This window comes from Neoarius graeffei, chromosome 1, assembly GCF_027579695.1.
Source record: "Neoarius graeffei isolate fNeoGra1 chromosome 1, fNeoGra1.pri, whole genome shotgun sequence".
NCBI lineage: Eukaryota > Metazoa > Chordata > Actinopteri > Siluriformes > Ariidae > Neoarius > Neoarius graeffei.
Window position 1 is genome coordinate 46,633,000 of NC_083569.1, and position 25,022 is coordinate 46,658,021.

The 25,022-nt window shown below is 41.8% G+C and overlaps 1 protein-coding gene across 7 annotated transcripts in view; it reads right to left on the bottom strand.

The window, feature by feature from the left end:
* The window catches only part of smarcd3b (SWI/SNF related, matrix associated, actin dependent regulator of chromatin, subfamily d, member 3b), a 145,144-nt gene that overhangs the window by 54,646 nt on the left and 65,476 nt on the right, over positions 1-25,022 (bottom strand). For all 7 annotated transcript variants that reach the window (XR_009655565.1, XR_009655566.1, XM_060932749.1 and 4 more), the window contains exon 2: positions 15,424-15,653. Coding sequence is in view for 5 of the 7 variants with exons in the window: in XM_060932749.1 (XP_060788732.1) it covers positions 15,424-15,653 (230 nt within the window). In the remaining 2 variants the exon portion in view is untranslated. The remainder of the gene's footprint in view (positions 1-15,423; positions 15,654-25,022) is intronic.

Sequence of the window (25,022 nt, forward strand, 5' to 3'; positions counted from 1 at the left end):
AGCGGTCAGTGAAAAGCTGACAGAGTGCAGAGTTTTTAAAGAACAGTGGACCACTGATTATTTTTTCGTTCAGTGTAAAGACCGTGCAGTTTGTCTTGTATGTAAAGAAAGTGTGTCGGTTTTCAAAGAATATAATCTGCGTCGTCACTACAAGACCCGCCACAAAGAGTATGCTAGTTTGCGAGGGCAAACCAGAGAAGACAGGATTCGGAGGATGAAATGCGGACTGGCTGCACAACAGAATGTATTCTTTCGCCAAACACAGATCAACCAGGCTGGTGTCCGAGCTAGCTATAAGGTAGCTCACCTACTAGCTACCCATGGAAAGCCGTTTACTGATAGGGACTTTGTTAAAGTATGCATGTGTAGGTACAACACAGTCGCAAGCGTCAAATTCCGATGGGATTTGTAGTTTAAGAAACTACAAATCCCATCAACCCACTTCCGCGTTGACCTACGTCACGCCTGAGCGGGATTTCCTACGTCACATCCTCCATGAAGCTATAAGCAACTGAGCAACGCTTCCTTCTTCCTCTCTCTCGTCTGGACTTCAAGCCGTCTGGACACAAAGAGATTTGCTCTGCTGAGCAAACCAGATAAAGACGTCTTTTCTTCTTTCTTGCAAGAATCAGAGTTTCGCGCTTTTCTTTTACTTACCTTTGGCCACGGTAGAGTCCAGAATCACACGATTTTAAATTCAGATTGAGTTACAGCCGGTTTTGTTTGTCTATTATAGTAACGTTATGAACTGCAGCCCGGAACAGTTCATTTAAAGTTTAGAAGCGACCGGATCCTTCTAATTAAAAAGCTGTGCACATTGTCTGATCAGAGAATTTCTTTTCATCACGAGCGACCACACGTCGGACCAAGAAATCCTCTGCCTTCCACGGAAGCGACTCACGTGCTCCACAATGGTGAAACTCCAAAAGTCTCGGAATATCTTCTCATAATCTTGCGTAGAGACGAGATACTGAAGTAAGACTGGCATTTGGGCAAAACCTAGTCTTAGGAATTAGCTTTATTGAAGTAGTGTGAATTTAAACTCAGGAACGGTTTAATTGTGTACACTGTAGACACTTGGTGTTGAATTGATGGTTCTATTTTGTTTTGACCTCTCAGTTGTTTTAATAGATAGGCTGTTGCATGCTTTCTTCTATTCCTTCCTAACACTCTTTATTTCATTCTTACACATTTTGACCTCATCAAGATTTCAAGGGATTTAGTAATGCTATAAGCTAGTGAAATTAGTCTACGGCTAATTCTTTTGTCTCATTAGCATCCAGGGCTAATTGTATTGTCTCAAGGGACCACAAGGCCTCCACCACATGGAGTTAGCTACCAGAGCTAATTCTTTTGTTCACACACACACACACCTTAGCTAGCCACACGGCTAATTCTTTTGTCTCGTTAGCAAGCTAGGCTAACCTTTTGTTTACCACGAGGCCTACACACATGATCATCAAGTATATATCATATTTGTATATAATGATTCCAACTGCTATTATTCATTTTTATCTTTGTTATAATAAATTCAATTAATTATTGAAATTGTGTGTGTTAATTTGTTGTTCCGATATTTTTGAAGTACCCAAGCTCAAAGAATTCCAAGGTGCATATGAGTTGTGTAATACGGTAAGTGATCATAATAATTTGGAACATACCCTAATTTAGCTGTTTGGTAATTTATTATTAAGCACCAAAATTAATGGTATTATTTAATGAGACTGATTTAAATTCCAATGAGACTGATTTAATGACAATGAGACTGATTTAACGAGATTGATCACTCAATTACCAATTGCACCTACACATGCTTGCTGTGGCCGAGGAGGTGTGTCCCGACAAGAAGGATGCGCTCAACGCGGTGAGTCTCTCCGCACCTACTATGACCAGGCGAACCGAAGATTTAGGGGACAACGTGTCTGACCAGCTGAATGAGAGAGCGTCAGAATTTGAGTTTTTTGCTTTGGCCATGGATGAGAGCAATGACGTGCAGGACACAGCACAACTGCTGTGATCTATTGCTCATATTATTATAATTTCACTGTTTTTTTTAAATGTATTTATTTTATAGGCCTATTTATTTGACCTTTATTAAGTGCTGCACACAATTATTATTAATATTATTAATAATATCAACAGGCCTACCTACAATTTATAATTTCCCACTCACCTTTGCCAGTGTCAATCACCTCAACTAGGCAGATGTTTCTAACCTTGACAGCTTTGATGTTATTTTTATTAGAAAATAAATAAATGGAATATCTGTGGTATTTCAAATTAAAACAAAGTGTGAAGACTCAATTACTACTTTTGCAAACCACTAGTAAAGATAAACAAATATGTGCCAGGAATCAAGTGTTGATATAGTAGTGGGGATATAGTAGTGGGGGTATAGTAGTGTGGATATAGTAGTGTGGATATAGTAGTGGGGGTATAGTAGTGGGGATATAGTAGTGGGGATATAGTAGTGGGGGTATAGTAGTGTGGCTATAGTAGTGTGGCTATAGTAGTGTGGATATAGTAGTGGGGGTATAGTAGTGTGGATATAGTAGTGGGGGTATAGTAGTGGGGGTATAGTAGTGGGGGTATAGTAGTGGGGATATAGTAGTGTGGATACAGTAGTGGGATATAGTAGTGGGGATATAGTAGTGGGGATGGCTGTGCCAGGCTAGTAATCTCTACTACACAATGAGGCCTGCTGGTGGTCATATTTGTCTGGGTCATACAATTCTATGTTATATAGCTGACCCGACCCCGGCCCCCCATCACAGTCAGGAACAACAATGTGGCCCCCAGAGAAAAAAGTTTGGTGACCCCTGCACTACAGCATCAAGATTGACAGATACCTTAACATAATAAAGTATAGACAACTGGAAAAAGCACTAATCAATCAATGCTTAGAACATGAATCACAATAGAAGACACTAAGACTGTTCCAGAAAACACTGAACTATCCACTGGAGACTGATACTGACAAACTGGAGGGATGAAAAGAGTGAAGGACAGTATTATAAAGTGGATGATAAAAGGTACTAGTATTGAGTTGGGGAAGGTTTTCAGTTTAGCTTTGAATGAAGATGCAAAAGATAAAATGTAATACACAGCTCAAGAGTTTAGAGGTCATGAAACTTAATGAGGTTTCACCAAAGGAATAATGTTTGAGAGAGATTTAGGAGCACAGAACTTGAGGACTTAATAGCATAGGGAAGGTTAGGGATGAACTAGAGAAATGGAGGCTAGATTATGTTAGACTTTGAAAGCGGTAAGCCCGTTTGTATAAATTACAAGGATAAAAACTAGTAGATGATAGAAAATAGGGGTCAACATCAAGCCATTTTAGCACGTGTCCGCTTCTTGACCGGAAGATTGTGAGTTCTACCTACTATCGTCTGGTGAGGCACGCTGCAATACAGATGTGAATAGGGAGTCAAACTCTCAGCCCCCCACCCACCCACACACACACACACACACACTAGCTACAGTGGATATAAAAAGTGTACACACCCCGTTAAAATGATAGGTTTTTCTGATGTAAAAAAAAAAAACCTTTTGATTTAATTACAGCATTCAGTCTTTTCGGGTCGGAGTCTATCAGCCTGCCACATGTAGACTTGGCAATGTTTGCCCACTCTTCCTTGCAAAAGTGCTCCAAATCTGTCAGATTGCGAGGGCATCTCTTGTGCACAGCCCTCTTCAGATCACCCCACAGATTTTCAATTGGATTTAGGTCTGGGCTGTGGCTGGGCCATTCCAAAACTTTAATTTTCTTCTGGTGAAGACATTCTTTTGTTGATTTCGATGTATGCTTGGGGTCATTGTCATGCTGAAAGATGAAATTCCTCTTCATCTTCAGCTTTTTAGCAGACACCTGAAGGTTTTGGGCCAAAATTGGCTGGTATTTAGAACTGTTCATAATTCCCTCCATCTTGACTAAAGCCTCTGTTCCAGCTGAAGAAAAACAAGCCCAAAACATGATGCTGCCACCACCATGCTTCACCGTGGGTATGGGGTTCTTTTGGTGATGCGCAGTGTTGTTTTTGAGCCAAACATACCTTTTGGAATTGTGGCCAAAAAGTTCAACCTTGGTTTCATCAGACCATAACTCATTTTCCCACATGCTTTTGGGAGAGTTGATGTATTTTGGGGGGGGGGGAATTTAGCAAGGCCTGGATGCTTTTCTTTGTAAGAAAAGGCTTCCGTCTTGCGATCCTACCCCATAGTCCCGACATATGGAGAATACGGGAGATTGTTGTCACATGTAGTACACAACTAGTACATGCCAGAAATTCCTGCAGCTCCTTCAGTGTTACTGTCGGCCTCTCGGCAGCCTCCCTAACCAGTTTTCGTCTCGTCTTTTCATCAATTTTGATGACTCGGTAATGTCACTGTTGTCCCATATTTTCTCCACTTCTTGATGACTGTCTTCACTGTGCTCCATGGTAAATCTAATGCCATGGAAATGTTTTTATACCCTTCTCCTGACTGATACTTTTCAACAATGAGATCCCTTTGACACTTTGTAAGCTCTCTGTGAACCCTGGCTTTTGCTGGAGGATGCAACTGAGTAAATGTCTGAACTTTATTTGGGGTTAATCAGAGTCAGTTTAATTGATGGCAGGTGTGAACCCAAAAAGACTGAATGCTGTAATTAAATCAAAAGGTGCTTCAACAAAGTATTAGTTTAAGGGTGTGCACACTAAAGCCTAGGTCACAACCGGACGTACGATTTTTTGGCCGTGCGATTTTTGGCGTTTCCCAAATCACTGCGTTTTTTTTGTTCGTGGAGAAAGACGCACGTTGGCCGTAAGTTTGTCTTGCAACCTGAAAAAAACGTAAGCGCCCGTAGAGTTTGTTTGACATGACAAAGAACCTCTGCGGCCGGTCTGCGGCCAGTCTACGGCTCGAAAATCAGCACGTCACACGCGTGCCCTCCGTGCGTTTCTTGCGTTTTTTGCACGTAGACCGGCCGTAGGAGCACGTACAGCCGGTTGCGACCGAGGCTTTATGCAACCAGCTTATTGTACGTCTTTTATTTTTTATGTTTTTCCCCCTAACAGATTTGTTTGTTTTTCAATTGAACTGTACAGGTTATAGGTCACATTAAAGGTGGGAAAAGTTTTCAAATTATTTATCATGGTCTCATTTTTTTTTTTTTTACATCAGAAAAACCGATCATTTTAATGGGGTGTGTACACTTTTTACACCCACTGTATGTAAAAGGCAAGAGGCCGAGGGCTACTGAAACGAAGATCAGCGCCGCCCAACGTGCCTTAAGGGCCTGGTTAGTACTTGGCTGGGAGACTGCCTGGGAATACCAGATGCTGGCACAAGAAGGACTTTGACTTTTGACTTCGTATTAGGTAGAATGTCTAGATGTACAATGTTGTAAAAGAAAATGATATTTTTGTAAGTTAATGTGGAACTTGAAGTAGCTGAAGTGAACAACTTGGAAAGAGCTTATGATCAGGCCACTGACACTGATGCAAGAAATAAAAATAATAACACCCCCCCAAAAAAAACAGCTTGTGAAGGCGTGACAATCACACCATCAATATTGACACCACAATTTGATAATTATTTTGTGGAACTAGTAAATTGGTATTTTGTAATGATATTTGATTCACTTCAACTTTGATGGACACAAATAGGTAACAGCACCTAACTCAACATACTTAACAGTTATTCTACGAAATCAAGTCGTACATGAGCTGATAGCCGACGACACGCGGAGCACCGAGTTGGCTATAAGCCATGTATGACGAAATTGAGTGGAATAACTGTTTTATTCTATCCACAGTCACTGGATTTTGAGAAACAGAACCTATTTATTTTTAGCAAATTAGATAAATAAAAACTTTATACAAAACATCCAACAAAATCACTTCTGCTTAGAATGTAAACAAACTGGCAAAATGACAGGAGCAATTTGTGAAAAGTGCTATAATAATAATTCTTGAAAAATGAAAAAGATATGTTCTTACCATCAAATACTTTTATTCCATATTTTGTTGCTTTTTTGCATTTTTGGGAGTTTTGTTTTCGAGTCGAGTTTTTATTTTGTCCTCGGTTGGTTCAGCAACACGCGCCGCCATTTTGTTTTTCTCGATAATAATAATATGTTCAATTTATATAGTGCCTTTCTCAAAACCCACAGTCGCTTTACAATAATAGGCAGGGGGGAAAAAAAAAGTCCACCAAACAGAGGTCAGGATATCATTCCAGTGGTGTAGCGGCCACAGTCCCACCAAAAGGCGCACAAAAACAAGTTCCACATCTCCAGCACAGCCGCCATGACGCCGCCAACAACATCGCTCGAACACCACGCCATGGATCCACAAAGCGAGCAGAGAAGCTCCGCCACGCAGAGCGCTGGTGTGTCCCAAACCGCCTGCACAGCCGCCGCGACGCCACCGAACAACATCACTCGGAACATCATGCCAAGCATTCAAGAACAGAGCGCTGGACAACCACGATGTTAAAATGAGCAACGAGCTCACTGCAGGGCGGCACGGTGGTGTAGTGGTTAGCGCTGTCGCCTCACAGCAAGAAGGTCCGGGTTCGAGCCCCGTGGCCGGCGAGGGCCTTTCTGTGTAGAGTTTGCATGTTCTCCCCGTGTCCACGTGGGTTTCCTCCGGGTGTTCCGGTTTCCCCCACAGTCCAAAGACATGCAGGTTAGGTTAACTGGTGACTCTAAATTGACCGTAGGTGTGAATGTGAGTGTGAATGGTTGTCTGTGTCTCTGTGTCAGCCCTGTGATGACCTGGCGACTTGTCCAGGGTGTACCCCGCCTTTCGCCCGTAGTCAGCTGGGATAGGCTCCAGCTTGCCTGCGACCCTGTAGAACAGGATAAAGCGGCTAGAGATAATGAGATGAGATGAGCTCACTGCAGTCCATAGCTGGGAGCACAGGCATCACCCACAGCGAACCAAGGCCTGGAGGGAACCGACGCCCAAAACTGGGTTTGGAGCTACACCACCACCACCGGCGGACAAAAACACTCAAACAAACGTCAAACACAGAAAAAAGAAAAAAAATTAGAATAAAAAAGGAGAGAAAAATAAAATAAAAAACCTCTACTCATGGTATATGAGCTGATAGCCTCGTAGTAGAGTAGTCAATCAGAGCGCGTGATTGCTCATATCCAGCATAAAGTGTGTTATACTGTGGGAGATATTTTGCGAGCATCGTTTGACTCAACCTGTCCCCTTAGAGAGAGAAAGCGAGCGAGCGAGAGAGTCAGTGCAAAGTTATTCTGACTGATTACCTTTATCTTATGTCTCGTCCAGAATGACAATGACCCTATCTACATGTTCACTGAATGGTTTGAAGAATATGAAGATGATGTAAATCCTATACTACGGTCATCACATTACAACCCAATTAAACACCTAAGGGAGATTATGGACCGATGTATTTGACATTACTCTTCACCACCATGATTAAAGCACCAACTGAGGAAAGAGCATTTGAAAGAATTGTTCTCATCCCTCCAGTACAGTCTGTATAATCTGTGTCACGGTGCACTGAAGCTGTTCTAGCAGCTTGTGGTTGTCCAAGAAGCATCTAAGGTACTTTAAGTTAGTTTCTCCTTTAAATATTCACCTGTCTGTATTTATACTGTACACAAATATTCCAACGAAACGGAACATTTCAGACAATTCTTCAGCCGTGCAATACGATATACGTCGTATACATCATCACCAACTGTCACCAACCTTATGACTACTCACAATTATAACATCGTGGATGTGTGATTAACTGTTATATTTAACTTTATTAATTCAGTTATTTACAGTGCCCTCCACAATTATTGGCACCCCTTGTAAAGATTAGTAAAAAGGGTTCGAAAAAATCCACCTTTTAGTGAAGTCGCTTCATCTCACACTGAAAAAAAAATGAGAAAAATCCAACCTTTAATTGAAATCGACTTATTCAGAGAAAAACAAATCCCTCAAGAAATAATTAGTTTCCAACAAAACCACATGTGCCACTATTATTGGCACCGCTGGAAATGATAGTGAACACAGTGTAACTGAAATATGTTTCCCCTTTAACTTGTACATTCTTGAGCTCAGTGGAGTGTGTAGGAACTTTCAAGTTGTAATCCATGACTTCCTGATTAACTGGGGAACAAATATGAGGTGACACAGAAGCCGAATTCCCTTACTCATCCATCAACATGGGAAAGATAAGAGAACACACAAACCAAATGAGGGAGGAGTGTGTTGACCTTCATAAGTCAGGGAATGGTTATTTAAAAAATAAAAAAAGCTACTCGCCTGAAAATGCCCTTTTCTACTGTTAGGGCAATAATAAACAAAGTGGACACCAACTGAAACTGTTACAAACTTGCCTGGAAGAGGATCCAAGTTTATTTTGCCCCCACGTACAGTGAGGAGGAGGGCAAGAGAGGCAAAAAATCCCCAAGGGTCACTGTTGGTGAATTACAAGAAAAAGTAAAATCTTGGGGTTTCCAAGTCTCCAAAACCTCCATCAGATGCCACCTCCATGCCAACGGATTATTTGGAAGGTTCCAAAATGAAAAGCCTTTTCTGTCTGTTAACCACAAATATAAGCACCTGAAGTTTGTGAAACATTATTACAACTTTGACTGGAACCGTGTTCTCTGGTCTGATGAAACAAAAATGGAGCTTTTTGGCAATAAACACTGAGGGTGGGTTTGGCGTAAAAAGAAGGATGGCTATAAGAAGAAGAAACCTTTATTTGTCACATGCACACCTCAAGCACAGTGAAATTCATCCTCTGCATTTAACCCATCTGAAGCAGTGAACGCACATGCACACCCAGAGCAGTGGGCAACACCTGGGGAGCAGTCAGGGGTTCGGTACCTTGCTCAAGGCCGCCCCACGTTAACTTAACCTGCATGTCTTTGGAATGTGGGGGAAACCAGAGCACCCAGAGGAAACCCACGCAGACACGGGGAGAAGATGCAAACTCCACACAGAAAGGCCCTCGCCGGCCGCTGGGTTTGAACCCAGAACCTTCTTGCTGTGAGGTGACGGTGCTCACCACTACACCACCATGCCACCCATAATGACTAGAACCCGATCCCAACTGTAAAATATGGTGGAAGTTCTGTGATGTTTTGAGGCTGTTTTTCCTCCAAACACCCTGGAAACCTTTTTTAGGTTATATTATGGCATCATGGACTCCATGAAATACCAGGACATTTAAAATAAATAAATCTGGCCGCCTCTGCCAGGAAACTTAAACTGAGTCATCACTGGATCTTCCAGTAGGACAATGATCAATGTCCAAATCAACACACAAATGGTTAACTGACCACAGAATCAAGGTTCTGCCATGGCCATCTCAGTCCCCTGACCTGAACCCCATTCAAAACCTGTGGGGTGAGCTGAAGAGGAGACAGCACAAGAGGGGGACTGGGACCCTGAATGATGTGGAGAGATTGTGTAAAGAGGAATGGGCTCAGATGCCCTGCATATATCTCCAACCTTATAAAATATTGTAGGAGAAGACTTCGTGCTGGTTTACTGGCAAAGGGGGTGCCAATAATAGTGACACATACGTTTTTGTTGAAAATAATTATTTCTTGATGAGTGATATGTTTTTCTCTGAATAAATTTATTTCAATTAAAAGGTTAGATTTTTCTCATTCTTTCAAGTGTGAAATGAAGCGACTTCACCAAATGGTAGATTTTTTTCTAACCCTTTTTGCTCATCTTTACAGATACAGAACACTTCGTCCAACGACCATTTCGCCCAATAGTTAAGACATTTCATCCAATAGTTGAGACATTTCGTCCAAAGCCTTTTTCATATGCACTATCGATTATTTTATATTTCAGGTATTTATTTGTTCGAAAAAAGGAGGAATTCTCAACGGAATTTGACCGAAGCCGAAAAACATTTTTGCAGCGTGTAGTTTAACCACCCGCCAAACGCGAGTTGTGAAATCTAATGGTGAGTAAAGATCGCCCCAGACTTGCCTTTCTCAGTGAGTGTGTTCAGAACGATGGGTTCCTACCTAGTATTCATGTAAAATCCAAGAAATATTCGACAAAAAAATGCCTTCCTTGCGCAGGACTCTCGGGCGCGCTCCGGACTGCGCACATGCCTTATTAAGACTGGCTATATGAGGAATTAAATGGTTTCACTGGACTCAAAGCTCGGAGAGCAGCCTGTAATGGTAACTCGTTTGTCACTCGTTTGCTTTACAAAAATGTTTTCTACTTGGGTCAAATTCTACTGAGAATTCTTCTTTAGGATTGGTTTAAAAATATCCAGCAATTTGTCACATATTGTCACCTCACTATCATTAGGCATAAGTTTCTGTTTATTACGGGGAGACGCAGTCATAAACCTGCTTAATGCACTCCCTTAAATGAATAAAGTGCTATTTAAATATTTATTGAAACATTCTCATCTCATCTCATTATCTCTAGCCGCTTTATCCTTCTACAGGGTCGCAGGCAAGCTGGAGCCTATCCCAGCTGACTACGGGCGAAAGGCGGGGTACACCCTGGACAAGTCGCCAGGTCATCACAGGGCTGACACATAGACACAGACAACCATTCACACTCACACCTACGGTCAATTTAGAGTCACCAGTTAACCTAACCTGCATGTCTTTGGACTGTGGGGGAAACCGGAGCACCCGGAGGAAACCCACGCGGACACGGGGAGAACATGCAAACTCCGCACAGAAAGGCCCTCGCCGGCCCCGGGGCTCGAACCCAGGACCTTCTTGCTGTGAGGCGACAGCGCTAACCACTACACCACCGTGCCACCCTTTATTGAAACATTTTACTGATTAAAGCTGTGTTGGCCTTATGAAGACTGGCTGTATGATGAATTACACAGTTTCACTGGACTCAAAGCTCGGAGAGCAGCCTGTAATGGTAAGGGTCTACTTGTTTACACCCCTTACACCGCTCTTTAGTGTCGAAGCACTCGTACTACAGCACTTGTTTGCTTTACAAAAATTGTTTATTTCCATTTATTACAGGGAGACGTAGTCATAAACCTGCTTAGTGCACTCCCTTAAATGAATTATGGTTTGTTTATATCTCAATCTTGTCGCACATATCGTCACCACATATAAAATAATTGATAGTGCGTATGAAAAAGGCTTTGGACGACTCAACGATTGGACGAAATGGTCATTGGACGAAGTGTCCTGATCCCATCTTTACAAAGGGGAGCAATAATCGTGGACCCTTTATACATTGCCCGGCCAAAAAATTTGTGCGTACTGATATTTCGCTGGTCCATCTTTAACTTTAACTACGGTGTGCATTCTCTGTGGTACTGTTTCAACAACCTTATGCAATGGCACAACGTTTATTTCCATCAAGAGTCGCATTCGTTTTTCACTGAGATCTTGTTTTGACAACGGGAGAGTCAAACCACTCTGTAAAGTCTTCTCCAGCACATCCCAAAGACGTTCAATGGGGCTAACATCAGGACTCTGTGGTGGCCAATTCATGTGTGAAAATAATCCCTCATACTTCTTGAACCACTCTTTCACGGGCTGAGCCCTAATTTTATGCCCATGCCATCAGGGAAGGAAAAAAATCCATTGATGTGATAACCTGGTCATTCAGTACATTCAGCTAGTCAGCTGACTTCATTTTATTGCCCCATAATATTGCTGAGCCTCGACCTGACCAACTGAAGCAACCCCACACTTGTACAATGGCCACTATGCATGACTGGAGCATCAATTCATGCACTTCCCTTCTTCCCCTGACACACCCATCGCTCTGGAACAGAGTAAATCTGGACTTATCAGGCCACATGACCTTTTTCCAATCTTTATACTCCTGAGCAAATTGAAGCCTTTTCTTCTGATTAGCATCACTAACAAGTGGTTTTCTTCTGACCACACAACAGTTTAGTCCTAATCCTGTGACTCCTTGTGTGTGTGTGTGTGTGTGTGTGTGTGTGTGTGTGTGTGTGTGTGTAAATGCTCTTAATTTCACTATTAAACATAGTAGTGAGTTCTACTGTTAAATTTTTTTATGATTCAACTTCACCAAGTAGGCAGCACGGTGGTGTAGTGGTTAGCGCTGTCGCCTCACAGCAAGAAGGTCCAGGTTCGAGCCCCGTGGCCGGCGAGGGCCTTTCTGTGTGGAGTTTGCATGTTCTCCCCGTGTCCGCGTGGGTTTCCTCCGGGTGCTCCGGTTTCCCCCACAGTCCAAAGACATGCAGGTTAGGTTAACTGGTGACTCTAAATTGACCGTAGGCGTGAATGTGAGTGTGAATGGTTGTCTGTGTCTATGTGTCAGCCCTGTGATGACCTGGCGACTTGTCCAGGGTGTACCCCGCCTTTCGCCCGTAGTTGGCTGGGATAGGCTCCAGCTTGCCTGCGACCCTGTAGAACAGGATAAAGCGGCTAGAGATAATGAGATGAGACTTCACCGAGTGATCTCTAATCACGGTCAGTCAAGATTCTTTTTTCCGACCTCATTTCTTCTGTGAAGTTGATGGTTCATCACTATCCTTCCAGGTTTTAATAACGTGTCGGATAGTTCTTAACCCAATTCCAGTCATTTCAGCAATCTCCTTAGCTGTTTTCTTTGCTTGATTCAAGCCAATAGATTGACCCTTCTGAAACACAGTAACATCTTTTCCACAGCCACAGGATACGTCTTCTGAGATGACTGTTTAAAAACTGAGAAGCTACTCACTGCATCAGTTAGGGTTAACAGAATTGTTGGCAGCTGAAACATTAATCGGTACAGTGCTTATCCAATCACATGTTCTTAAGTATTTGCTTATTTAAATCCAAATGGTGATTTTTATTTATTTATTTATTTTTTGCCCAGGCAGAGTATAAAACAGGTTACCAATGATACCAGTGGAAAATTACACATTGCATTCGCATCACCATTTTGGAACCTGGTTCAAAACGGTATTAGATAATTATTACTGAACAATTATTATTTTCTCTTTGCAGGAGTTTGTGAACAAGTAAGAAATGCAGTTATGAATGTAAAATGGAATACTGCTCCATTAGAAACCCAGAGAGGCTACAGGGAATTTATTCTGTTTTAAATAGCTCAGGGATGGTTAAGAAAACATTTATTTCTCTGATGGTGTCACTGGGCTTATGGGTTAGCATGAGGTTAGCATGAAAGGGCTGTTGTCTCATACAGCTTCCAGTTATTGATCATGAACTTGCACATATTGACTATTATAAGAAGAGTTTCAGTTATTATTGATAAACACCGACTGTATGAACATCTACGAGCCTGTGTGACATGAGATGTGATTACTACTTGGACAAAACTGGCAAGCTAATGAAATCTGCATGCTAACAACAACAAAAAAAAAAAACCCAACAACAAAAAAACAATAATAATACTAGGCTGCAGCATTAGCACTTCCTTTTTAAACACATTCTCATATGTACCCAGCCTAATGTGGTTCAGTCTCGGCAGCCACAAATGGCCAGTAGGAAAAAAAGAAGCTGAAAACATTCGGTCACAGCGAAAAAGTGGCTGGCAATCTATTTCCCACTAGACTTGAAACAAAAAACACATAAAAACTATTGGCTAGTTCCCTGAGGAATCTAACCCGCAGTCATTTATAAATTACTTTTTCACAACCAACAATATATTTATCTCTTTCCTCACATCTCTCCCCAAATCTACACCCATGGGATTTATTTTGAAAAATAATGAACTTAAGTCCCTCTCAAGATACGTGCTGTCAGGAAGGAAGTTGGCAGGTTTCAACTCTGGATTTCATCAATGTAACAAGGAGCGATCTGGCAGAGCGAGCCAACAAGTACAATTTAAAGCATGCTGCTTTTTTTTACTTCAGATTTTTAGGAGATGCAACACAGTGCAATTTTAGTAGCCATACTAAGAAACTAAAAAAAGACAGAGCCATGCAAGCGACGGCCATGTCAGTAAATGCCATTGGCAATCTATAGCACGTATTAACCCTAAAAATCAGCTAAATGATAATCACTAATGCTTTCGGGTTGTGGCTATTCTAATATTCAGTGCTATTTTAGCACCGAAGTCATTCAGGCTGTTTCAGATGCATATGTTGTAATAATGTAGCACAGATTATCATGATTACCCAGAGTATACACTTCGCTACATACTGGATACTTAAAGGAGAACTGAAGGCAAATTTTTTATTATCGAAATTCTATTTATCTCATTTTATTAAATATAGGAACGCATTTCTGACAGCTATTTTGTCACTGCTATAGAAGTTATGAGTGTTTGAAATATGCTCTGTAATATATCAGTCCGTATGTCAAAGCAATGGCCGTAAACAACTCGTTGAGACCTGTGCGAGACATCGTAGGACGGAAGTAAAACGTACAGCGGAAATCAAAGCGACCGACATCTGCCAACGTTGTCAAAAGACGCGCACGCCCTCTTTCGAATGCTGATGCGATCAAGCCGGAAGTTTTGTTTGTTTTGATAGCAATCAGGAAAGTTTGAAAAAAGTAGGCAGTGATCGTCATTTAAACTCGTTTTTGTGCAATACTTCGTTTGGAAAACAGTTTTCAAAATGGCAGCACTGACGCCTGGCTGACACTTCACGTTTCAAAGTCTCGCACAAGTCTGGTGAAGATCGCGTAGATAAGCGACGCCTGCCGTGGACCAAACGAACTAAATTCAACATGGCTAAAAACCGAACAGGCCGATAAGTATAATATTTAATTGCAGTTAGTTGCCAATACGAGTCACGATATAAGGTTACTAAAACCGAAAATGTAATTGAATAACATGTTAATTAAGAAATAAAACAAGTTTAAAAATGACTTCAGTTCTCCTTTAAATCCCTACATGTTCTCCAAAAATTTACTTGCATGAATATGTAAGTGCTAATAATTACATATTAAACCAGAGTCTAACTCAGCGTTTCTCAACCTTTTTTCAGTCACGGCACCCTTCAGAAGTACTGTATGCAAATTCTCAAGGCACCCCCATATACAATATATGCTGACCCCGGCAGTGACGCTGTGACATGGCAAAGGGGGCTGTGAGACAAATTTTGATGATGCATGAGGCGGAGATGATCTGCATTAGTGTAACTATCATTTTTTGGAATTTTAATTCATTTTATTTATTTCAATGTTAGAATATATAATTTTTTGATGGCACCCCTAATGAAGCCAGACGGCACCCCGGTTGAGAAAGGCTGGTCTAACTAACTGCACAACTGTTTCCAGGTCACCTGTGCAGACACAACAATAGTATTCAAATAAACCTTCACTGACTAACGTCTGCAAACACAGCAACAGCCCTGAGCCGTTGCTGTGGTAACAGCTTACTTTCCTGTTGTCCTGGTAACAGCTTCAAGGCTACAACCATGCATGAGTAGTCATAGTGACATCTCTCAGGGTGTCTCAGATTATGCCAATCTTATCTGTGTCTTCAATTAAATGGTGTGACTTATGACACTCACTTCCTGTTTCTGTTCTGTACCGCTTGCTGCTGTTGTTGCTGTTGCTGCTGTTGCTGCTGCTGCTGCTGTTGAATGTGTTGTTGTGAGGGGGCGGGCCGTTTGCGGTTGGTCTCCATTGCTGGATTGGTGAGCCCAGGCCGAACAGTGGAGTTTCCTCCATACGGTGGGCCTGGAGGACCCATTGGCGCCCCCTGATGGGGCATCCGTGGTCCTGATGGCATACCGGGACGCTACAAAGAGGGAAGAAATATGTAATAAGAGACAGCAAGCAGAATTAAAACTGATAACATTTCTTCATTCTCTTTAAAGATGCACGGATGTCTGATCTCTGAGAATCAGCTAACATGTAATACTAATATCCTTACAACGTATTGCACTGAGACTGCAAACTACTGCTGCCACGATGCATGAAACTTCGGTGGTATGATGGTGGCTGGCTGGAAGACAAGTGTCAACATCATACGCATTAAGCTGGGCATACACTGTGCGATTTTTGGCCCGATTTTGACACGATTTTCACTCGTGCGACTATTTTGGAGATCAGGCTGAGTTTTGGTTCAATCGTGCGTCTCAGATCGTGTAGTATACATGGGGTAACAACAAGCGATTAACACCTCACGACCTCCTCCCGATCGATCGGATGAAAATCAAACCTGTTTGAAATCCTGAGCGTCGCATCCGAGCATCGGATCGTATAGTGTGAGAACAGGAATCGTAAGCTGTGTGCTGTTTACCCCTGCGATTCACTTGTACAGTGTGAGCAGCAGCTGAATACCGTGATTGAAAAAAATCGCACAGTGTATGCCCAGCTTTATGCATAAAATACCTCGATAGAGATGTCAAATCCAGGATCCAAGGTTTCTGTCAACTATTTACCCCATACTGGTACTCAGTATCAAATTAACGTACGGTATTTGAAATTTCCTTTCTTACACACAAAAAAACCCTGTCTTTAGCACAGGTTTCTGCAAATATAATGTTAATTAAATGTTTGTGTGTTGAGGTCGGATCTCAGCAACTGCTAACACCACCCAATGACAATAATCCATGAACTTGGAGCAGATAGCAATAAAAGGCAACTATCCATCTGTGAAACAAAGCAAGTGCTGTTCTCCTGCACAGCTGAACCAATAAAGAACCGAGTGACATCACTAGAAAGGGTCTTAACACCAATCCACCTGTGTCAGCCACTCAACTAGGAACAGCTGGTGTGTGTGTGTAGGTTGGTGTAAATGTGTGAAACTGCCCGCATCTCAAAGCTTCTCTTTGTTCCATTGAATTTAGTCTAAACTAATTCCACATATTTGTAAAGACAGGAAGTCCGAGGCAGGACTGACTTCCTTCAGAGCTATTCACTCTTCAAATTCAATTCTTAAATGGGATAAAATGACTACTTACAAGAAGTATACTGGATTTAACCCAGTCATTCAGTCAAGCAAATTATTATTTTTTCAGTTCCCAAGTACAAGTTTTATTGACAGATTCCTGTTAAAAACCATAAGCAGCAGCTCGTAACCATAAATTTTGGTGGGGCACAACATCAATAACGACATAGCCTTGAACAAAAAGTCGAGACTACGCTATCTAGTGAAATTTTAGAATAACTGCATAATTGGCAGTAAAATGGGCCAACTCACCCTTTGCAGAAGCCACTGTGCTAAGTTGCGAATCACTATTTTCGAGGACATCGAAATTCTACAACTATGTGGAAACAATTCACAACAATGCGGCGACATCCTCGGTCAAAGATTATTATAATTATTGGCATTTAGCAGACGCTGTTATCCAGAGCGACGTACAACATACCCAGAGCAGCCTGGGGAGCAGCTTGGGGAGCAGCCTGGGGAGCAGTTGGGGGTTAGGTGCCTTGCTCAAGGGCACTTCAGCCATTCCTGCTGGTCCAGGGAATCGAATCAGTGACCCTTTGGTCCCAAAACTGCTTCTCTAACCATTAGGCCATAGCTTTATCGTAACTTTGCTTTCTGATCATAAACTGTAATGTGAAATTGAAGATATTTTGTGAAAGTAGTTATATTTTAGATTCTATGGGGTGCAGTGAATCAGAAAACTCATGTTCAGATCAAATCACGGTTTTTGAGTCACAGATCGGACCATTTTTCGGATCAGGGAAAAAAAGGGAGACAAAACATAACTTTGCTTTCCAATTATTACTTAAAGAACTTGAACACTTAAAGCAAGGAACTTCTGCCCATGTGCTTAAATGAAAACACTCAAAATAGCTAATGTTTAATTAAATCTTAAAATATCCAATTCTCAATTGTTAAATTAAAGTGCAATATGAGGCATGATACCTTTTTACTTTGAACAATAGTGAATGAAAAAATAGCCTTTGTCCACATCAAAAAAAAAAAAGTGGCTAAAAAAAAAAGCAGACCGAAGCTTATAACTTCAAATTCTTTTTTTTTTTTTAAAGATGAGGATGTCTACATTGTCTTGGGCAGAGGGTAGTCCTCTTTGTTGTCATTATACCCCCTGCTGTGGAGAACACCCTCTCACTAGGAACTGAAGTACCACGCACAGTGAGGTAGCATCTTGCCATCAAAGTGACAGTAAAGCTGGCCTGCTGTCTTACAGTGCATTCAGAGCAGTAGCCCAGGCCGCGAAGTTTCTTTTCACAGGACGGAGGAAATCTCATCAATATTCGTGAGGAAAATGCAACCGGATTGGCTTTGAATTCCTTCAGTCCCTCAGCCTAACCAATTAGGTAGCATGTGCTTCATTCACCAGCCAATCAGGTAGCACTTTTGCAACCAGGTGAGAATTTGTGAGGCAGACAGCTGCACTGGAGCTGATTTTTTTTTCTCCACAATCGAATTTTTTTGTTGTTATTTAAACAACTTGATTATATAATCGTGAGGCATGATGGTGTAGTGGTTAGCACTATCACCTCACAGCAAGAAGGTCCGGGTTCGAGCCCAGTGGCCAATAGGGGCCTTTCTGTATGGAGTTTGCATGTTCTCCCCATGTCCGCGTGGGTTTCCTCCGGGTGCTCCGGTTTCCCCCACAGTCCAAAGACATGCAGGTTAGGTTAACTGGTGACTCTAAATTGACCGTAGGTGTGAATGTGAGTGTGAATGGTTGTTTGTCTCTGTGTCAGCCCTGCGATAACCTGGCGACTTGTCCAGGGTGTACCCCACCTCTCGCCCATAGTCAGCTGGGATAGGCTCCAGCTTGCCTGCGACCCTGCACAAGATAAGCGGCTACGGATAATGGATGGATGGATAGATTATATCAGGGCTTTTCAAAGTGTGGGGCGCGCCCCCCCTGGGGGTCACCAGAGTTCTTCAGGGGGGGCGCAATGTGAGAGACAAAATGGATCGATTTTTAGTACCTAAAGCTACAGGGAGTGAGGAGACGGCCAAGCAAAAAAAACAGAGCCTCCAGGATGTTGCGATTTGCAACTTCAGCGCAAATTCAACCAATCCCCGCGAATTCAGGGCGGTGTTGCAATTATATCCAATCACCGCAACTTTCCCGCAAATTTGACCAATCGTTGGCGTCGTCTTGAGGTGACGTCGACAAACTACCTTCCACCTTACTTCCGGATGTCTATGTTCAAGAGAAGCAGCATGCGCGCAGTGTTGCCAGATTGGCGGTTTCAAGTGCATTTTGGCGGGTTTTGAATATATTTTGGACTGGAAAACGTCAGCAGTATCTGGCAACATTGCATGATGTGCGAGTCAGTGTTTATGTAGGCTTAAATTCTGTTACTGAAAGTGTGTTATGTTTACAGTGAAGGACTGTGTGCACCTTATTTTTTTTTTTTACTTAATACAAGAAATTAATGGATGCCAACATTTTTGCCAAAATGGTATTTTATTTTCCATTGTTTAGGCAGCTTCAGCATCATACTGTGAGATTCTGTTCAAATTGTTTTTTTTTCTTCTATGAAGCCTGAGCCATTTATTTGATTAGTTTATAATTATTGTTTAATTTAGTCTTCAGGAGAGACTGCCTGCACACAGTACTAGTATTAATAGTTTTTTTTTCTTACTTGAAAGCTGAGGCATTTATATTATATTTTAAGGTAACTTCATGTTGTGCTGTGAGGTTCTATGCACTTTAACTTTTGAACCAACAGGTGCATTTGGATAAGTAAAGCCTATTTTTCTGCATTTTTGTAGTCCTGGTAATCTTTTATATTGGTAAAGTTGTTTATAGGACCATTTCTCAGTGTCTTTGTTTTTTTAATCAATAGTTTTTCAGTAATAACTTAATATTTAACATATCACTCAATTTTAATCACAAAAAGAGAAAATCGCAACAATTTCTCGCAACTTTCACTTCCTCCCGCAATGTAATCGCAACAAAAACCTAAAAAACACTGTAACTTTCATCGCAATTTTTTTGGAAACTCCCGCAACATCAGACATTTTAGCCCGCAACAATCACAAAAAAGGCCCGCGGAATCCTGGGGGGACTGAAAAAAGAAGGAAGTATGACCACGATTATTTAAATTTTGGATTTTCATGGACTGGATCTGAAGATGCTCCACTGCCACAGTGTGCTGTCTGCCAAGAGGTGCTAGCTAACGAAGCTATGAGATGTTTAAAATGTGTAAAACAAGATGTTTTAAAAAGCACAGATGTTTAAAATGTGAAAAGGAAAAAAATAATGTGTACAACAACCATTTTTTTTAAAAATACGAATGGAACATTAGGTATAGCAACAACAAAAATTGTAAGGGGGGGCGCTGTTGTTTATTTGCTCTCCGAGGGGGGGCTGACTCTCCCACACTTTGAAAACCCCTGGATTATATAATTGAATTTTGAATATTCATTGGCAGCACTACACTATTAAGGTACAGATATCTGTATGGTATCTGTCCAGATCGCGGATTAACTACGATCCGTTCTATTTTTGTATGGTCATTCCATTGTAATGGACCAGGACCTGCACATTGTGTTCAAAACTTCCACGTATGGATGGTTACATGGATGAAGAAAAAGTTCAAGCTCGGTTTCAAAGGGATCACTAACCGTGAATTCGAGGTTTTGCTGCAGTGCACACACATTGACCCGTGTGTAAAAAGCAAATTAATTAATTAATTAATTAATTAGAAACAAACAAACAAAAACATGGATTCTGAGGAGGGTGAGTTGGCCCCTTTAACCGGAACACCCAGAGGAAACCCACGCAGACACAGAAAGAACATACAAACTCCATACAGAAAGGCCCCCATTGGCCACGAACCCAGAACCTTTGTGCTGTGAGGCGACAGTGCTAACCACTATACCACCGTGCCGCCCATACAGTCTTCCTGCATAGTTATTTTTCTCAGTCTCTGCATGGGAAACAACATTATCATTATGCATCCACTGTTCTGATGTATGGACACTGATGACTCCATAATCCCCCCTTTTTTCTCTCAATCTTCGCAACATTTCTTACAATAGTATTGTTCTGTACATCATATAAAACACACTGCCTGCACTTAAACCTTGCCTTTGTTTGGATATATTTACAGTGGTGCTTGAAAGTTATGGCCCTTTTCCACTACCCTTTTTCAGCTCGCTTCAGCTCACTTCAGCCCGACACGGCTCGCGTTTCGACTACTAAAAAACAGCACGACTCAGCTCGCTTCAGCCCTGCTTAGCCCCTAAAACTCGCACGGTTTTGGAGTGGGGCTGAAGCGAGCCAAACCGAGCCGAGTGAGGCTGGGGGCGTGAGCAGACACTCCCCTGTGCACTGATTGGTGAGGAGGAGTGTCCTCACATGCCCACACATGCCCCGCGAGCACGCTGGGATCTGTAAACACCGTAAACCCGGAAGAAGGAGAATTACGAATTACGAGAATTTCTGAAGCCTTATGCGCCTCGCCTCATCTATACGCTCTTGCCAGTATCTGTTGGCGTTGTCGGTGACTACAAGCCACAGCACCAAGACCAGCAACACTAACGACTCCATGTCCTCCATGTTTATTGTTTACTATTCGGGTTGTGAGACTACCGCTTAAAAGCTCACTGATGTCACTGTTTGCGCTGCTTAACGACATCACGTGACGTCCACCCACTTTCGCTAACTCCACCCAATGTGTCCACCCACTTCCAGCCAGCACGGTTCAGCGCGGTTGTAGTCGAAATGCAACTCCAACAGCCCCGCTCAGCTCGACTCAGCCCAACTCAGCACGGCACGGCTCAGCCCGACTCAGCCGCGTTTGTAGTGGAAAAGCGGCAATAGTGAACCCTTTAGAATTTTCTAGATTTCTGCATAAATATGACCTAAAACATCATCAGATTTTCACACAAGTCCTAAAAGTAGATAAAGAGAACCCAGTTAAACAAATGAGACAAAAATATTCTACTTGGCCATTTATTTATTGAGGAAAATGATCCAATATTATATATCTGTGAGTGGCAAAAGTATGTGAACCTCTAGGATTAGCAGTTAATTTGAAGGTAAAATTAGAGTCAGGTGTTTTCAATCAATGGGATGACAATCAGGTGTGAGTGGGCACCCTGTTTTATTTAAAGAACAGGGATCTATCAAAGTCTGATCTTCACAACACATGTTTGTGGAAGTGTATCATGGCACGAACAAAGGAGATTTCTGAGGACCTCAGAAAAAGGGTTGTTGATGCTCATCAGGCTGGAAAAGGTTACAAAACCATCTCTAAAGGGTTTGGACTCCACCAATCCACAGTCAGACAGATTGTATACAAATGGAGGAAATTCAAGCCCATTGTTACCCTCCCCAGGAGTGGTCGACCAACAAAGATCACTCCAAGAGTAAGGCATGTAATAGTCGGCGAGGTTACAAAGGACCCCAGGGTAACTTCTAAGCAACTGAAGGCCTCTCTCACATTAACATTAGCCAATGTTCATGAGTCCACCATCAGGAGAACACTGAACAACAATGGTGTGCATGGCAGGGTTGCAAGCAGAAAGGCACTGCTCTCCAAAAAGAACATTGCTGCTCGTCTGCAGTTTGCTAAAGATCACGTGGACAAGCCAGAAGGCTATTGGAAAAATGTTTTGTGGACGGATGAAACCAAAATAGAACTTTTTGATTTAAATGAGAAGCGTTATGTTTGGAGAAAGGAAAACACTGCATTCCAGCATAAGAACCTTATCCCATCTGTGAAACATGGTGGTGGTAGTATCATGGTTTGGGCCTGTTTTGCTGCATCTGGGCCAGGATGCCTTGCCATCATTGATGGAACAATTAATTTTGAATTATACCAGCGAATTCTAAAAGAAAATATCAGGACGTCTGTCCATGAACTGAATCTCAAGAGAAGGTGGGTCATGCAGCAAGACAACAACCCTAAGCACACAAATCATTCTACCAAAGAACGGTTAAAGAAGAATAAAGTTAATGTTTTGGAATGGCCAAGTCAAAGTCCTGACCTTAATCCAATGGAAATGTTGTGGAAGGACCTGAAGCGAGCAGTTCATGTGAGGAAACCCACCAACATCCCAGAGTTGAAGCTGTTCTGTACGAAGGAACGGGCTAAAACTCCTCCAAGCCGGTGTGCAGGACTGATCAACAGTTACCGCAAACGTTTAGTTGCAGTTATTGCTGCACAAGGGGGTCACACCAGATACTGAAAGCAAAGGTTCGCATACTTTTGCCACTCACAGATATGTAATATTGGATCATTTTCCTCAATAAATAAATGACCAAGTATAATATTTTTGTCTCATTTGTTTAACTGGGTTCTCTTTATCTACTTTTAGGACTTGTGTGAAAATCTGATGATGTTTTAGGTCATATTTATGCAGAAATATAGAAAATTCTAAAGGGTTCACAAACTTTCAAGCACCACTGTATAAGCTTCAATTCTGATTTTTTTGCTATAAAACACGATCTTGGTGGACGTGGAGTATTTTTAAACTTGCCCAATTTGGCATAAAAACAATGACCCTGGCAACCCTGTCTTAACTGTCCTGTCCACTGTTCCTCCCCTATGGATGTCTATTAGTGCTTGTTGCAGTTCCTATTTTGTACAATAATAACTCCACGGAGCTAAATGTGTCTATGGATTAAATATATGTCAAATAGCAACATTTTAGAAAAATTTATTGTCACTTTAAAAAAGAAGAAGTTATTAGGATTTAAAAAAAAAACATGTTGTAAATGATTGATATACAGAATAAGGTGTCCTATGGACAGACTGCTTACTGGCAGAATAAAACAAACAGCTGGAAAATGTTGAGTGACAACAACCAACCATGACATCTGGGCTTATATGATCAAAGTGCAACCATAATATTTATAAGAATGTAATACTAGGACTGTATTTTAAATACCATCTTAGGACCTCTTTGATTTCAAGGTACATCGCCTCCTATGAACCGTAAATAGCTACAGAATCACAAGTAGTCCATTAAAAAAAAAAAAGGAAAGCAACACCTCCTCCAATCAACTCCACCCTCCCTAACACCTATTTTACCATTCAAAGTATTGCTTTGGTGCTACAAGGTGAAGGACTGTTGCTTTCACCCTGTGGCCTTAATGTGGGAAAAGTCTGTTCTCTTTAGCTATGCAGGAAGTGTTCCCATTGAACCCTGGGAGTGAAGGAATGTGCTCTGAATGTACAAGTGTCACTCTTATCTCCTGATCTTCAAGCCTGGTTTTGTGCTCGCCGTCATAACGTTAGCACCTCGGGGGCAATTGCCTATACCGAAGCAACAACAAGGTGACATCAGGGACATGTTTCACGGGAGCTGTTCCTCTGATGACACACTGGATCCTGTCCCTCTTCCAATCTGTTTCAAAATGTGTTGCTTTGTGTACAGTACAGTGTGTGGGTGAGTGAGTGTTTTTTCTGGAACCTAGCAAGCTTCTGGACTCTACACTGTTGCAAAATAACAGCAAATGAAGCACGGAGGCTTGGAGACGGGCTGCAAAATGAGACCCGGAGACATACATTGTTGTTCAGCGGTGATAGGAAAACGCAGAAAGACATAAGGAACTGAAGCTGGCACAATTAATGCTCTAACCTCCGGAGAACCATCTAAATGGATATCCATTTCTCATAAAAGCAGTTTCCTTATAGTGGAAGAGTGCAGGAATATTTTTATGAGCCCTTAAGGACAAATCTATCAGCATGATACTTCACGATGTCACAAACACTGTAATTATTCTACATAATTTTGGATCAGATGGTGCGGATATCTGTAGCGCTGCTGGAGTTGGCCTTTGCATCAGCCTCATGCTTTTTGTTTCGGCACAATCTCTGGTCTTGCTGTCTGATTGGCAGTCAGTTGTTGCGGTCATTCATGGCTTTAGAACAGGTGTCTGATCCTTCTAGTCCCTACAGTGCTGCTTTTATTATCCTTTTTAAATGAAGAGCAGCAACCAGATTAAGCTCGGAGTAATCCACTAGCTAGCTAAAGGGGGAAAATAACAGCTTGGGCCTTGTGTCGAAAAATTCTCTGGTGATTAAAGGAGAACTGAAGGCAAATTTTTTATTATCAAAATTCTATTTATCTCATTTTATTAAATATAGGAATGCATTTCTTTTTTAAAAGATATTTTTTTGGGCTTTTTCACCTTTATTGGATAGGACAGTGTAGAGACAGGACAGGAAATGATTGGGAGAGAGAGACGGGGAGGGATTGGGAAATGACCTT